The 16,636-nt window shown below is 43.1% G+C and overlaps 1 protein-coding gene across 1 annotated transcript in view; it reads right to left on the bottom strand.

Annotated features, from left to right (window-relative positions):
- Positions 1 to 8,833: 8,833 nt before the first annotated feature.
- CCDC66 (coiled-coil domain containing 66) overlaps positions 8,834 to 16,636 on the bottom strand; it is a 28,911-nt gene continuing 21,108 nt past the window's right edge. The window contains exons 14-19 of the mRNA XM_083156233.1: positions 16,222 to 16,368; positions 13,902 to 14,398; positions 13,146 to 13,183; positions 11,884 to 12,149; positions 9,684 to 9,811; positions 8,834 to 9,075 (exon numbers count right to left, since the gene is read on the bottom strand). Of these exons, the coding sequence (XP_083012359.1) occupies positions 9,022 to 9,075; positions 9,684 to 9,811; positions 11,884 to 12,149; positions 13,146 to 13,183; positions 13,902 to 14,398; positions 16,222 to 16,368 (1,130 nt within the window). The 3' untranslated portion in view covers positions 8,834 to 9,021. The remainder of the gene's footprint in view (positions 9,076 to 9,683; positions 9,812 to 11,883; positions 12,150 to 13,145; positions 13,184 to 13,901; positions 14,399 to 16,221; positions 16,369 to 16,636) is intronic.

Genomic DNA, 16,636 nt, shown 5'->3' on the forward strand with positions numbered 1-16,636 from the left:
CAGTAGGGTTGTCCATCGAACATTGATGACACTGATACCCCTTTCACACCGCACAAATAACCCAGATCTGACCCGGGTTGTTGCCGGTTCAACCCGGGTCACTGTGCAATGTGAAGGCGCCATCAGGAAAAATCCGGGGCCAGTAACCCGGCATTCCGACCCAGGTTAAAAGAAGGGATATACTCGGGTTGAGCGACCCAGGTCACTATAGGGAGGAGGCAGCATCAGCTCCAAGCACTGCCTCCGGTACTTGTGTATTTTAGCGGCGGCGGTACTTGTCCTACGACCTTTTTCATACCCCCACTATCCACGTCGGTGTGGAGTTGAGATTAGAAAGTGTGGCGAGTGCAGCGAGCCACCGAGCCCGAAGCGTGGCAAGCCCCGCGAGGGGACGCGGATACCTGTGAAGCCCGTGAGGGGACGCCTCGCTTCGGGCGTGGTGGCTCGCTGCGCTCGCCACACATTCTATTCTCGACTCCACGCCGACGTGGATGGGTATGAAAAGGTCGTAGGACGTGTACCGCCGCGCTTCGGGTTCACGTTTATAGTGGGGGGGGGGCGTGGGGGGTGCATTTAACATTGTAAGCACCCATTAGGGTGCTTATACAATGTTTAATCGCATCGCATCGCATTGTATGGCATTGTATGCCATATACAATGTCATACAATTTTTAAATTGTATGACATTGTACAGCATTGCGCGATATCGCATCGCATGCCTTTTGGTATGCGATGCAATGGGCGCCGCTAAAATACACAGTACCCTGCCTCCTCCCCCACCCCCCAATGACACATCACAGCTCTGCCTTGCCCCACCCACCTGTGGCCCGATGTCAGTGTTTCCCAAATGATTTGAATCACGGTATCCTAGGGTATTGGAATTTTTTCATAGAATCTTTAGACCAAATGTTTCTTATTGAGAAATGTAGAAAAAAAGGTACTTGTGTACTAGCATGGCGCCCCGATAATTAGTCGCCCGATTTTTTAATCGCATCGCATGCCATACACCCGATGGCATGCGATGCAATGCAACGCGTTTTTAACTCATATTCAATATTTAATTGTATAAGCACCCTAATGGGTGCTTTTAAGCACCCTAATGGGTGCTTACAATGCTTAAATGCACCCCATGCCACCCCCCAAGTATAAGCGTGAACCCGAAGCGTGGCGAGCGCAGCGAACCCGCGAGGGGCGGCGGTACCTGTCCTACGACCTTTTTCATACCCCCACTATCCACGTCGGTGTGGAGTTGAGATTAGAAAGTGTGGCGAGTGCAGCGAGCCACCGAGCCCGAAGCGTGGCGAGCCCCGCGAGGGGACGCGGATACCTGTGAAGCCCGCGAGGGGACGCGGATACCTGTGAAGGTATCGGCGTCCCCTCGTGGGGCTCGCCACGCTTCGGGCGCGGTGGCTCGCTGCGCTCGCCACACATTCTATTCTCGACTCCACGCCGACGTGGATGGGTATGAAAAGGTCGTAGGACGTGTACCGCCGCGCTTCGGGTTCACGTTTATACTTGGGGGTGGCGTGGGGGTGCATTTAACCATTGTAACCACCCATTAGGGTGCTTATACAATTTATAATCGAATCGCATTGTATGGCATTGTACAACATCAGCCGATATCGCATCGCGTCGCATCGCATGCAATATGGTCTGCGATGCAATGGACGCCGTGCTAGTACACAAGTACCGAAAAAAATAAACAAATTACTGAAAGCAAATTGTGCTCTTATCAGCCTTAGGTTCAGTTATTGGTAGGAAGATACAGCAGTAGCTGAAGCTTCCTCCGCCCTCACCGCGGAACACCTGAAGCTCCGCAACCATACAATAAGCTCCACGCCCTGTCCCTCTTCTGCCTGCAGTCCCCACATGCTGCCAGAGCAGTGGTGCACATAAGGGGGTATGGCATGGTCCGGCGTACCTGTAAGAAATAAATTGCAGGTATGCCGTAACATTTCCTCCTGACCCGGTGACATTTAGGCTATTTTCTTTTTTAACTCAGTCCATGTTACCGCATTTGCAGACCAGCTCGCCCAGCAGAATGGATGCGGTGTGACAGCTGGGCAGAGAGCGGTGGGCTGCCCGGTTGTCTTCAAAACGGGTCTGTGACTAATTGAAATCTTGTGCCAGGTCATGAGCCAATTGGTTGGCTGTCGACCCAGCGCAAGATTTCAAATAGCAGCGGACTCGCTCTGAAGAGATCCAGACCGCAAGCTTCACTCCCCCGTGGCAACAAGCATGAAACCCCCTTGGCAGAGCATGTAATCTTCTGCAGCAACAAGCATGAAACCCCCTTGGCAGAGCATGTAATCTTCTGCAGCAACAAGCATGAAACCCCCTTGACAGAGCATGTAATCCCCCATGGCAACAAGCATGAAACCCCCTCGCATCAACCATGAAGCCACTGGCATTAAGAAACTCCTAGCAATGAGCATGTGGTTGGGGATTACAGTGTGTGGCGTCATGTATAATGAGCATTACGGTGGATGGCATCATGTGTAATGCATTCATGAGTAATGGGTTCCATGCCCAGTCTCAATCCAGAAAACGCTGGCATGCCCCCAACAAACGGTCACAGGCTGTCAGTCATCTTGTGAATGGCCAGCGATAGCTAGCCATCTCTGGATTTGTTAACAAAGATGGCTCACACCTGCACACTGCGGCTGTTTGATAATCGAATGGGTCTGAGTCAGCCCATAGGTAGGGTAGTTATTAGCCTCTTCTACATAGCTTTATATAGCCCTACTAAAGCTGGCCATACATCTACAGATAGATTGTCTGATCTGGCTGGTTGGAATAAAATCCTGGTAATGGATGAGACCAAATGACAGTTGACCATTGGCTTTGAAATGCTGGAAAACTGCTAAAAACTGTCATTCAGATATTAACAGGTTTTTGCTCCAACCAGCCCAATCTGACAATCTAGCTGCAGATGTATGGCCACCTTAACACCCTGTATTACAGCCCATTAGACAAATTGTATAATACAAGTGTATGCAGTAAGATAAATTGCATGCGATTTGTCACGGATTGATAAATTGCATGCAATATATCTTCTGCAAAATAAGCCCACAAGTACAAAATATGGCATGCAGGTCTCCGGGGAAGCTGCCAGGGAGTTCAGGGGAAATCTCTTGCAATTTCAAGCCTCAGATAAATTGCCCTAATGTATGGCCACCTTTAGAACCACTGCTCCATGGCATGTATCCCATAAATTGTCTCAATGTTACGGTTGATGTTAATTATTTCCCAGTTTGGTCCCAAGATTGTTACTGGCACCTGCATAGCATGAAGAGGCCCTGGCTAAAATGGCCTTGGCCTAGTGCTGGTTCTGATTAAGAGGAGGAACCTTTTTTCTTCTTTATATTATTTTATTATTTCCAACAAACACGCTGGAATGCCAGTAACCTATGGCAGTGCCAGCTCCTACACAGGGAGAAGAGCCAGGTCCGGCTCCTGTTACTGAGCAGGTGTCTGCACTGTGGTGTCTCACCTCGGCAAGGACAACCGGTTGTAGCCCGCAACCACCTAGTGATGCCTTTGACAAGTTGAATCTGCCCGAGGTTACATTTACCCGTTTGGCTTTGATTGTTGTGTTTGTCTAGGTATATTACAGTAATACAATTCTCTTCAGTAATAACTTTTATTGACATTATTTTGAATCTTCATCTAACAGTCTTGAGTATAGTTTCTTGCTCTACAAGTAAGTATACAGGTGAGTCATATAATGGCCATAAATGATTTGGATGTAATATTCTGAATTGATTTTCACCAAACTTATGACGATGAACCCTGCAACTGGGTCCATCTCCGATTCTTTCCGTAACATGAGGTACTGTTTGTTCCTTATAGGCACGGAGTTACTCTGTTCACGCCTTTGTCATAGTTCATTCTGCCTCTAGCTGAAGTGTATGACTATTTTTTGAGGCGGGTGCGGATCGTATTGTCGACCCGACTTAGGACACTGTTGGGTTGAAAGACAGCAAGGTCGACAGGGTTCTAGGTCGACATGGGTGAAGGTCGACAGGTTGCGTTAGGACACTGTTAGGTATCCGAATGTCGACACAGTCCACATGGACACAGTTGGAAGTCAACCGTAGCCCTTGCATCCCTCGCTATGTTTCAGGCACGGTGCCTCGCTGCGCTCGGCACACTATTTTATTCTCCCACCACGCACTAGTGGATGGTAGGGCAAAAAACCTTGCGAGTTGCGACCTGTTGACCAAACGCATTTGTCGACCTAAAACCATGTCGACCTAGAACCCTGTTGACATTGTTGCCTGTCGACCCAACGGTGTTGACCTAATGACTGTCAACCCAAGTCGTGTCAACAATACGACCGTATCACTCTGAGGCAGTGTTGTATTCTTCATATATCAGGTCTGATGAGAAATTTCCATCTCTTCCTAATCAGATTTGAATAACAATATAATATCCGACTGAAAAGAATATACTGTATCAGGAGCCTGCATCATTCATGCAGCATTTTTCTGTCTTTACTACTCATGGCCTCCTTCTCATGGTCAGTGCTTGTTCATTATTGTACATTATTATCACTTTCAGAGCCTGAGTATCTTTTTTTTTTTTGACCAGCTCTTAAATCAGGGGTGGGGAACCTCAGGCCCTGGGGCCATATGCGGCCCCCGTAGCTGTCTGAGTGTCCCTCCCACCCACCAGGCGGCTTTGCCGGGAGTCAAGTAAAGGGGAATTCTCGCGAGAGGTCAGTAGTTCTCGCAAGATTCCTCTTAATCAACAGCAGCCGGAGACTGTAAGTCATATTCAGTGTCAGCCGCCGGAGCGTGGGACGGCTGCAGCAGGACAATTTGTAAGAGACATTTTTACATATGGCCCCCGAAGGATTTTTTCCCCATACAAACGGCCCTTGGCACAAAAAAGGTTCCCCATTATTGATATAAACAAAGGGCACCAAGTCATCTCAATTTGATCAATAATTAATAAAGATTTTTAATTATTGACAGTCTCTTGTCTACATTCTCTACTCTAGCATTTTAGGAACACTTGATAGCACAAACCAGGTTACATAACATTATTTTGCAGTACAAATCATCTAAACACTTGATAATGTGGCCTTATTGTATACTGTAGCAACAGTGCATTGCTTATCACATTAATACTCAGCAACACTAATGCGGAAAGCTGACAATTAGGATGTGTGTGGCTGTCACTCTCCTTCTACTTGCCTTTGCCACTGCTGCTTTCACATTAGTGTACGCTCACGCTCTCCTACTCCAACTATCCCTCTTTCTTAACTCATTCTCCGCTGAATTTAGGAGTCCGTTTATTAATAAGATGGACTCTGCGTTGTTACGGTGCGGCTACCACGCTACTGCTGTGCTGTGGCACTTATCTACAAACTAGAGACAGTCCGCTTTTGTCCTTTGCGGTCCGGAGATAGACCGTGGTCCGCCAGTTGCCTACCGTTGGAATAGGGTTTACAATTCAAATAGAAAAGAGCTTAAGTAACCAATTTTACCTTATTCCAAAATTTTCATACCTTGCCACACTCCCAAAGATTGTGAAAGTCGCCCCACGAAAGCTGCATTTAGGACAAATACCATTATCATCCAGAACAAAATGGCTACGCTGAAGTTGTGATATACAGTTTAGGCCCTATTGATACATTTAAGGTGCATCTCCTGTAAAGGAACAGAATGTAGATATTTCAATGTATATGAGCAATATTTTAATAATACATCAGTAGATGGGGTAGTTGATACATCAAACAGCCATTTCCGTGAGTTGCCCAATTGAAACGCATCTATCTCATATGAAATAAATGCCAAGTAAAGGTGTAGTTAGTGGAGGATAGCAAGGACGGAATTGGGTCAGATGGGGTTGTAGAAGGGGCATTCTAAGGGCTGGTTTGTGCAAATTGACGGGCCTGGAGATACATAGAAAATAGTCCATTTGACAAGTAGTATTTTTCAACAAGAGAAGAGAAAGTTAGCACTATTCCACCAGGGTCAAAAATAACACTAATAGCTGATATGACCTTGACTTTCCATTCCATAAACATAGGGTTTTTAAGTCCTGGGAGGAAACAAGGGTTTCCCCAAAATGTATTAAGAGGAGAGCTTGCTGGGTTTTTATTCATTTTTGTTGTGGATTGCATGCCACGCTTTATAACTATCTCAAAATAAAATATTATCTAACATGGGAGCGGGTAGCAAATTCTTGGGGTTATGCAATAAGGCACTCATACTCAAACTCGGTCCTCAGGACCCTACACAGTACATGTTTTCCAGGTCACCCGACAAGTGCATTCATTACTGACTGACACATTTTTAAATATGTATGCAAGCTTAATTTATATAGCGCACTTTCTCCAACAGGACTCAAGGCGATTTACAGACATTAAAAACAATGCACATAATACAGAGGATGTTAGTGGTACAGTAACAGACAAGTCACAAACGAAAAAACCCTTGAGCACATAGTAAGCATAATGCAGGATTGGTGCAGCATTTTGGATAATAACTTCCATGGGTTGTGTACTCCACCCTGACAAGGTACCAGGTGCATCAGCCATTTTAGGCGCTCTGCGTAGGATTGTCCTGGGTGGAATAGATTACCCCTAAAAGAAATTACCAAAAATGGGTGATTTCAATGTATACTCCGGTCCATGTATTTTTCATCCCATCCACAAGTACACCAGGTGAGGTTAGCCATGGTGGGCGCACTACTAATGTTACAATGTAGGACAGTGGTCCCCAAACTGTGCACCTAGGCTCCCTGGGGTGCCTCGGAGCACTTGCAAGGGCGCATCAGGTTGGTGGTTCAGGACCAATTCAAATTATTTATGGGCAATGAAACCGTCAAAATCAGTGCTTGGGGCTTCCAATTATAAAATATGTGGGGAAACAGAAGTGAATCGTGTTCCTCACCACATAACTGGACCTAAGGATAACATTTAAGCACAACTTATTTCACTAAAAATAAAAAAAAATAAAAAATTATTCTTGGTAACAAACTTTGGCCTAGGGGTGCCCTAAAAAAATATTCTGATAAACTAGGGTGCCGTGATTCAAAAAAGTTTGGGAACCTCTGCTGTAGGAGGCAAGCCATACAAGGTACCCAATGCATATATTGGAAAGCAAATACTTGTGTGATCGTATGATAATCCCTGCACAAAAACATCCACGTGACCCACATCCTGCCCACAGAGAAACCATCTGGGTGCACTGCATAGGTCAGCACTGGCAGGGTGTGCAATCTGCAGAGCAACACAATACAGGAAAAACACATGGTGGGGTAGATGTGTGCTGCAGGGGGACGGACGGAGAGAAGACATGAACACACCTGACGACAGGGAAATATTAGAAATCATTTTCATAGAGTCATCAATGTCCTGGTCTCATGAGAGCAGTCCACATGAGAAAGTGGGGAGCACATAGAAGTATGGGGGAAGAGTTGCTGCATAGGCTGGGTCTGGTGCTTCCCCCTCACGGCTCCATGCACAGGTGGAGCTAATTATTTCACTTGATTCTGTGAGGAGCCTGCAAAACATGCACTGTCCGGGGTCCTGAGTACAGACTTTGAGAACCTGTGTAATAAGGCAGCTGGTGAAAACTGATGAAATAAGTATCCTCCAAATCCTAGTTAATATAGGCCGAGCCTCCTGTTAACCAATCTGTAATATAGCGAAATAGTGCGACGTGGAAAAAAGGGAATATTAGGCACAAAGAAACCTCCATTAATCTTAGGGATATGTACCCTGGCTTAGGATAACTTGTGCTTCTTCCCTGGCCCAAACGGATTTAGAAAATATGTAATCAAATGCCTGTATATCCAATTTGTTGAGGGAAAGTGGCAACATTTGTAATGGTACTTATGTATTATCTGGACGCCCATATTAAATGCACCCCATTTTTTCATACCCCTACTATCCAACTACGCATGGAGTTGATTTTATATAGTGTGGCGAGCGCAGTGAGCCACCGTGCCCGAAGCGTGGTGAGCGCAGCGAGCCCCGCGAGGGGACGCGGTCTCATAAGAAAAACGGGAGTCCAGATATTACATAAGTACCTTTGTAACAAATAAGATTTAAGGGAAAGCTACACTCCTTAGAACAGCTATTCTTCCCATTAATGATAGAGGCAGTGGCATCTAATTGGCCAGTAAGTGCTCCGTAGCAAGGGTTTACAATTAGTTTCATAAACATTGTCTAAATAAGGTGGAAGGAGTTTCCCTAAATATTTTAAATGTAAGAGACCTATTGTAAACTGAGACAAAGTGGAGCAGATAATGGAATCTGAATAAGAGAACAACTGTGACTTGGATATAGTGACCATATAGAAACCTGGGAAGGACCCATAACACAGTATTAATCCAAATTTCAGGAATGGATGTGAGGGGGGTTAGAGATATGTAGCAGCAGAAAGGGTTAACTTGGCCTTCTTGAGAAGAACACGAATGCCAGAGAATAATGTAGAAGAACTTAAGGCAATCGCCAGAGGCTCTATCGCTACGGCAAAGAGCAATAGAGATAGCAGACATCCTTGTCTAGTACCCTTAAAAAAAAAAATGTTAAAAAGGAGGGGAGAGGTAGCGGTTACAAAAAATCTAGGCGGAGGCTCCAGTATACATTGTTTTAATAAGGGACCTAATTCAAGTCCGTACGCAGCTAGTCTGCGTTCACACTGACCAACTTTTTTTTAGTGCGCATTCGTACTTCCGCACATGTGTATACACCGGGTGCGTCCACCCACGGCGAACACTGACATACACTATCGCAAAATTACAAATGCGAAACCATGTGCCAAAAGAAATGCAGCTCAGGGATAATAATAAAAAAAAAATCAGTGTCATGGTATGCGTATAAAAATATTTATTTATTTAATAAAAACAGAAACTCTACAAAATTGACACACACTCATAAGAAGTCTAATAAATACACAGTAAACAGCAGCAAACACAGAAATTCACATAACAGTGCATAATGTTACCCTAAGCACAGTCCATAAATGATCACATATAACTGGTCATTTATATTCCACCGCCTCAAATGTCTGGCATTAAACCGGTCTCAAGTTCCCGCTGCTTCTGAAGCAAGCCCTGTAAAGAAATATAAATAATGTGAAAATGAAGTGAGTTTTGAAAAAAAAAAAAAAAAACACACACTTTATAAAATGTGTCAAAAAAAAAAAAAAAAAAAAAAAAGAAGGCCTTGGAGTACTGGATTCTAAAATAGATAAATATTGAAAGTTGGTGCGGTCGTCTCAGATCTGACTCACATAGTCAGCTATGATCCAGATCAGTTTCAGTATTCTCCAGACCAAAATCAGGACTGGATTAGGGGAATATCATTTAGTGTAGATAGGTATGTCGCTAGCAAATTGACGTTCACTATGTTGACATGTGTCTACGTGGGTAATAAGTCAACATTAAAATTTAGGTGACCCGGGTAATGGTTAGGGATACCTTACAAAAGCGTTTTTGAAGACATCGACTTACAGAGGGAGTGTGAAATTAGTAAAGATATATATTTAACCTTAAGTTAAAACTTCCTGAGAAATATTTTGAGCTCAACATCTGTTGCTAATGATAGCATATTTATCGTATGCATAGCACAATTATACTGTATGTACCGATTATAGGATTGGTTTAAATGTGAAAATCTAAAGAAGTTTCAAAAAGATCATTAAAAACAGTAGATTACAAACCTTCCGCAATTCTGATAATCCTCTGAGTATCGCTTGCTGTCGGTCCTTATTTCTGACAATATTAGGATTCAGTAATGGGTCACTGGCGTGATCAGAGCTGAATATTCTCCGTGATTCTTGATCAGGACCTAAAGATTAGATGCATTTTTGTTATTAATTGAGACTAAAATCGGAGAACACATCTACTGTATATACACACATTTTTGAATTAAGAAGTTTTATAAAAAAGTATTTTATTGAATTTGTGGATACCCGATAATTCAATTACTGTTCTTATGGCAATTAAGTGAATTAGCGCTTTGTGTGTAGGAGGTGGCCTGGGACTTCTAGACTTGATTGGAGTGAACTGAAGAGAATCAGTCTGTCAATGTTATGGACAATTATTCCACATTGGTGCGATTAACCCTCAAGGCTGTGACTCGATTGATTTACATTTTTATTTAATTTGTTGGCAAGTGTTTATTATTCCCTCTGGGATGACAATTAGTAGGAGCACTTGTTTTATTTCCCCCAGGTTAACTGGTTTAACCCTTTATGACCATTTAAATAGGCATTATAAAAACATATATTACGTGGGCTGTATTGTGATGACCGTTGCCCTTCATATCCATTTAAGAGGGAGAATTAATATGTACATTTTTTATTAAGATCGCAGCACCGGTTTGTAACAGTTGCTGAGCGTTTTAAATATTGCTCCGCCCAGAAAGATCACCACAGAGGTCAGTGTCCCACTTTATAAGTAAAACAATGTATGTTATAACGAATGTGCAGAGATTTAATCGAGAACAGTCATTGAATAGATTTTATACTCTAGTAACTCCAATTAGAACATATGGCTATATTTTGGCGCACAAGCTGTTATACTAGAAAATTGTTGTCCATTAGGATGAATATGATCAACCCAATTTTTTGGGGTTCCTTAAGGCCGCATTTGTCTACTTTACCAGTGTCATCACTGGGATACACTGAAAATGTGCAATGGGTTTCCTTCTCAGCGGTTAATAGGCTGAGAAAAGGGCAGTGTCTAGACCATTTAGTGGTTGGCATGCACTCCCATTTGAGTGCAGGTTGGCGAATAGGAGAAAGGTAGAGGTAAAAGAAAACAACACAATATATACACAATCACACACTATAAGCAGTGATGGAGAACCTTGGCACCTGAGCTGTTGTTGAACTACAAAGTCTAGCATGCCCTGCAACTATTTTGCTATTTGGCCATGCTAAAACCGTTACAGGGCATGCTGGAATGTGTAGTTTAACAACAGCTGGAGTACCAAGGTTCCCCATCCCTGCACTACAAAGTGTAAATGTAGAACAAGTGTGGAGCTAGCTTTTTTTTTATCGGTGCAGCCAGTTGGTTAACACACACCGCATGAGGGTGAGAAGTTAATGCATAAAGGTAAGCGACTTTAAATCGCTGAAGAAAGATTGTAGCAACCCTGTATATGGATTTGTAATATTACACAATTTCAGCGATTAGTATAGACCTAAATTGAACCAAATCTAAATAAACAGAAAAGGCTGTCACTCACATAAGCTCATTCTATGAATAACGGATGCTTAGACTTTTACAATCCGGAAGAGCCCAATTCAACTAAATGGTTTGCTGGCTCCTAGCGCTTATGCCTGACAAGTTTCATAGTGATCTGTCCCGGTCTGCTGCATAGTAACCTAAGCTCTCCCAGAAGCCTTCAGTCATCCAGTTCTTAGCAAGCATTTATGAGGGTGCCGGACAGGGTCCCGACAGTCGGGATCCCGAAAGTCATTAACCCGACGTCGGGATCGCGACTGTTAAAACACAGACAGCCGGGTTCCCGACGCCCGTCGGCTATTCTCCCTCGTGGGGGTCCACGACCCCCATAGAGGGAGAATAGAATAGGTGTTAAGCGAAGCGAGCCACCGTGCCCGCAGCGTGGCGAGCCCACAAGGGGTTTTGTTGCGCTGGCCACGCTGTCTGAGTCCGGCCAGTCGGGATCCCGACATCGGGCTAAGGACTGTCAGGATCCAGACTGTCGGAACGGCATACCACACCCATTCATGATGGAGGAGCTGTGACTAAGGATGGGAGCAGCAAGTGAAACAGCACAGCGACACTTGTAATATGTTCCCTGCGCCCAGGATAAAGCATAACCAGGTGCATTCGTTATTCTACCAAAATCCGATACCCTCCCTTATTCTGTATGAGCAACAATAGTCTTACCAGCTCGTTTGTACTGTGGGTCATGTGTTGAAGGCCTTGACATAGGGGCATCAGGATCCAGATAGTAGATCTCTTTTGTTCGTACGTATGGTATATATTGTGAGGAAGGTGGTCGATCAGATTCCTGTTTGTCGAGGTCTGGAGAGACATTCTGTTGGATGTACAGGGTATTCCCATTGTAAACTGGAGGAATAGAAGCTACGTTCATTCTCTTCTGAGCTTGATGTAACCGGTTTTTCACAGCAGGAACTGGCGGAGAGTCTGGCCTGTACAAAGACAAGTTTTAGAACATTAGGTCTTCCTTGCAATGTACAGTAAATAGGATTAATATTGATTAGTGGAATAGGTGATACAATGAACGGGTTGATGCTGCATTTGGTTACTAGACCATAAACCACCAGAACACAACAGCGTGGAACCTGTTTCAGTGTACATTTGTGCAGAGAACATATCCTGCGGGAAATTATGGTGGTTTTCTGAAGGGCTGTTTGAACTTGCAAATTGAGTGATTATGGAACGACTGCGCATGCCTACCAGTTAGCATAGCATATGCGCGAGGGTGATTAGCAACAGTAAACATACTGGAGCAAAACTTTGACTGACAGGGAGCAAACGTTTGGCGGTGAAAAACTGTCGTTTTTCAGGTATGTCTAGAGGACAAAAAACAACACAGGCATGCCCAGACCTTTATAAGGAGGGTCTGTGACACCAGCGATGACCACTTTCAACCTGTCTCAGATTAGCGGAAGCCTCAGAGTTACTCACAGTGGCACATACGGCAAAGTCTCTTAGATGGTTTGGGAATGGAGTATGGATGTGCGAGTGGATAGTGATTAGCGATCCATTCTCTCACATTTTTTTTCTGTCTTGCACAAGGAGAACATACAAACTCCACACAGGGCCATGTTAGGAATCAATCCCATGACCTCAATCTGGTGGTGAACTCACCAGGATTGTAGCTTAGCAGCAAAGTTTTATTTCAGGACAGCCTTTTAGAAAATGGCTACCTAGTCATGATCATGAGGAAAACCACCACCGCCGCCAATAAAGTGAACACGCATATCTTGCAGAGTTAAAAGTCACACTAAATAGTGCTAAAATCATATGTGCGTAGTGCATCACATACCCTATAATGAGGCCACATAGAAGGTTACAACCATCATTAGCACTCAGCAGATAAGAAAAGTAATATAAATGTGGCATAGCCGGAGTATACGAGAGGTAAGAAGGTGATCTATACCTCGGTTATAAACTGCACTTACCTATTAAAACCTGAGTCACCTTTCAGGAATTTTTCTTCCTTAAAAAATAAAAATATATAAATAAATCAATGTCATTAAAATATCAAATGTGCTTTTGATGCTCTTGGGAAATGTAACCATTGTTGTTGTTTTTTAATTGTATGTTTTGGGTTAAAAAATAAATAAATTATATATGCCCAATAATAAACACATTTTCTCCCAAAAAGAAAGAGGTTCGGTGAAAACCTGTTTGCAGCTGCTGCAGACATCTTTCTCTCTGAACTACTTTCATGGATTTTGCTTCGCCTACCCAGGCTAATTATATAGCAGGTAAATCTATTTCTAGCATTTATGTATTCTGTGAAAAATTCTACAGTATTTCCTACATATTTTCGCAAAAAAAAAAAAAAAAAAAGGGGGGGGGGGGGGGGGGGAATGAATATTTTAAAGTAGGAGGTCTACAGCTAAATACGTGTTTTTTTTCTAGTATATTAAACCATTTAGCACTTCTAAACAAGGTCATTTTTAGTACCTTCCTTTTAAAACAACATACTGTATTATATGGTCTCCTGCAGTGCTTCAAATTGAAATTATATTTTTGACAGTAAACAAGATTTGGTGCCCAGGAGCCATATTTATGCTTTTTTCCCCCGGATAAAGTTGTTCCTTGTACAAATCAGTCCTTTTGTGCCTAAAGTAGTGTCATCTTTTTGACAATCAGGAAATAATTCTACCTAGACAGGATAGACACATAGGATGGGTTTCTATGGTTAGTACCTTCTTAGACTCTTGCACCATTTTGACATCCTCATGAGCTCGGGAGATCTTGGTGTCATCTTGAGGGATTGGAGTCTTTTCTGTGGAATTCACTTTTCTAACGTGTAGGTTGTTAGAAGAGTTTTTCTCCACTAAATGAAGCAGCTCCGTCTGCCTCCGCACTTTGTTTTCCTCCCTCTGTTTCTGGAGCCCTCTGGGGTATCGCTCAGAAGCTGGGACATACTTCCTGTGAGGCCTGTTCTTATTCCAGTCTGGCTTCCCACCATGTTCTCTCACCGGTTTTTCTGTTCTTGCAAACTGGTCGTAAACATTATTGTAGATATTTGTGTTTTCCTTGGTGGAATCATTTCGTTCTCTTTGAGACTTTGTCTTTTTTGTCTGTGGGTCAGCCTTTGGCTGTACATCATGGAATTCTATGGGCACATCAGGAGATGCATTCTGTTCCCGTCTCCATGTTGTCCCCTTGGAATTTGATACAAGATCTGACTTTGTGTCATCTGTAAAAGTACAAACAAGTAAAAATCATCATTAGGAAAAGGAGAATTAACCATAAAGCACAGATGCTGATTTATGGGACTCCTGTGGGGGATCTGGCAAGGAAAGTCTAAGGGCCAACTGCAGGGTGGGGGTCATGGCCATCATTCAAACCCTATCCTGTGGTCCAAACCGGTCCTCGAGATCTACCAAATGGTCCACATTTTCCATATCACCTAGTTGGAGCACAGTTGTAGTCATTAGCAACTGTCACATTTTCAAACCTGCTGCATTCATTCCCACTATAGATCCACAGGTTGCTTGAAAGACATTGGTAGATCTGGAGGACAGGTTTGGTCACCCCTGCTGTAGTGGGCTTGCCTATACATCAATTCCACAATTAACTAGTCAGAGACAGACATTAAAATTTTATTTTCATTTAGCCCACTGACCATTTTCCCCGTGTTAAGGTGCCCACACACTAGAACGATTTTTGGGCCGATTTCCGATAAATCGGCCGATATATCGTCCAATGTTTATCGATAATCGGTCGAAAATCGGCCGATTTTGGTCCGATGTGCGCTCCCGTGGATCTTTAGCTGAATCTTCTGATCTTACGTGCTGCACAAAAGATCAGAAGATTTAAGAAAAAGATCCATAGGAACGCACACAGGATCTTAAGAAAAATCTTTGGTAAAGATGTGCGCTTGGCTGAAATCTTTTGTCCAGGACGGAAAAAAGATTTCAAGGCTAATTTATGCGCACATCTAAAGGTGCACACACTGTACAATTTTTTTGACCAATTTGGTTGAAAGACATTTCCATTTAACCCAGTGTCCTGGACGAAAGATATTGACGAAAGACGAAAGATCTAGCTACAGTTTATAGGCTCTTTTTGAAAGATATTCAAATTGAGCTGCATGTACAGTTGACGAACAATCTTGATGAACAACTGGCGGGTATGCGCATCATCATTCGTCGTTCGTTTGTTGTCAATATCTTATGTCAACATCTTTCGTCAGGACACTGGGTTCAACGGAAATGTCTTTCAACCAAATTGGTCAAAAAAATTGTACAGTGTGTATGCACCTTTACGATCGCAGATCTTTCTAGTGTGTGGACACCTTTACTGAAGTGAGGGATGAAATCACACAAACTACAGTACATTCAGCTAACATTACACACACACACACACATCTGTAAGAACCATAGTGGGGGGTAATTTACTCAGATGGGATGTGGTTTAGTAGGTCGACCACTGAAGATCGACAGGGAGAAAAGGACGAGACAAGCATTAGGTTGACAATGAAAAGGTCGACATGGGGTTTTCACTTTTATTTGTCCCGAATGTCGACACAGTCTATAGGGACACCGAAAAAGTGCACCCCGTCCGCTCGCCATGCTTGGGCTTATTATATTCTCCCTCTATGCCCTAGTAGATGGTAGGGTGAGAAATACCACACGTCTGCACAAAAAAAAAAATATATATAAACATGTCGACCTAATTTTTGTGTTGAACTTTTGACCCTGTAAACCTTAGTAATGTCGTCATTTTTCATGTGTTGACCCAATGCATGTTGACCTTAATACTGTCGACATAACGGCCGTATACCCTAAAGATTAGTGACAAGGGTATTGATTAGCAATGTTTATCGCTAAATTAGCTACATAGTAACAGGTGATTGAAAAATCTCACAACGCATTGTTTGGAAGTGCTACGCCATACATATTCCTTTATTTCCATAGACCTAGCCTTCAATAGAACATCAATTTAAAACCTGTTAAAATAAATATAAAAACAACTATATTACAAACTAGCCGATAGAAGCCCCGATAATAGGATTACCTGTCTGAACAGCGGTATCTTTCCTTGGTGACGTTAATGCTGGTACACTCGGCTTCATAACACTGTTGGTGGCACTTTGATAGTTATCCGATACAATGTCAGTAGAACGACTAGAAACTCTGTTCAAGTCCAGGTTGGCTGTATCACCTGGACAAAGAAGATACATATTTCACATGTCCTATGAGGACACTAAGTCCTGCAGGTAACAGTCTAATGGTAGAATTTACAACTGGCTTGTCAGGGTTGTCACACCTTAATATCTATGGAGACGTTTCTCAGGTTAAAGAACCGAAAATATAGATAAACCCTTGGACCTGCAAATTCCTTAATCAAAAAAGTTTCTAGATCACACAACAATCATTAAATTGCAAGATTGGAAAATATGTTGGCTAAAAAGGGGCAATAAGATTCCGAT

Source organism: Crinia signifera, chromosome 8 (assembly GCF_055691185.1).
Source record: "Crinia signifera chromosome 8, ASM5569118v1, whole genome shotgun sequence".
In the NCBI taxonomy this organism is placed as follows: domain Eukaryota; kingdom Metazoa; phylum Chordata; class Amphibia; order Anura; family Myobatrachidae; genus Crinia; species Crinia signifera.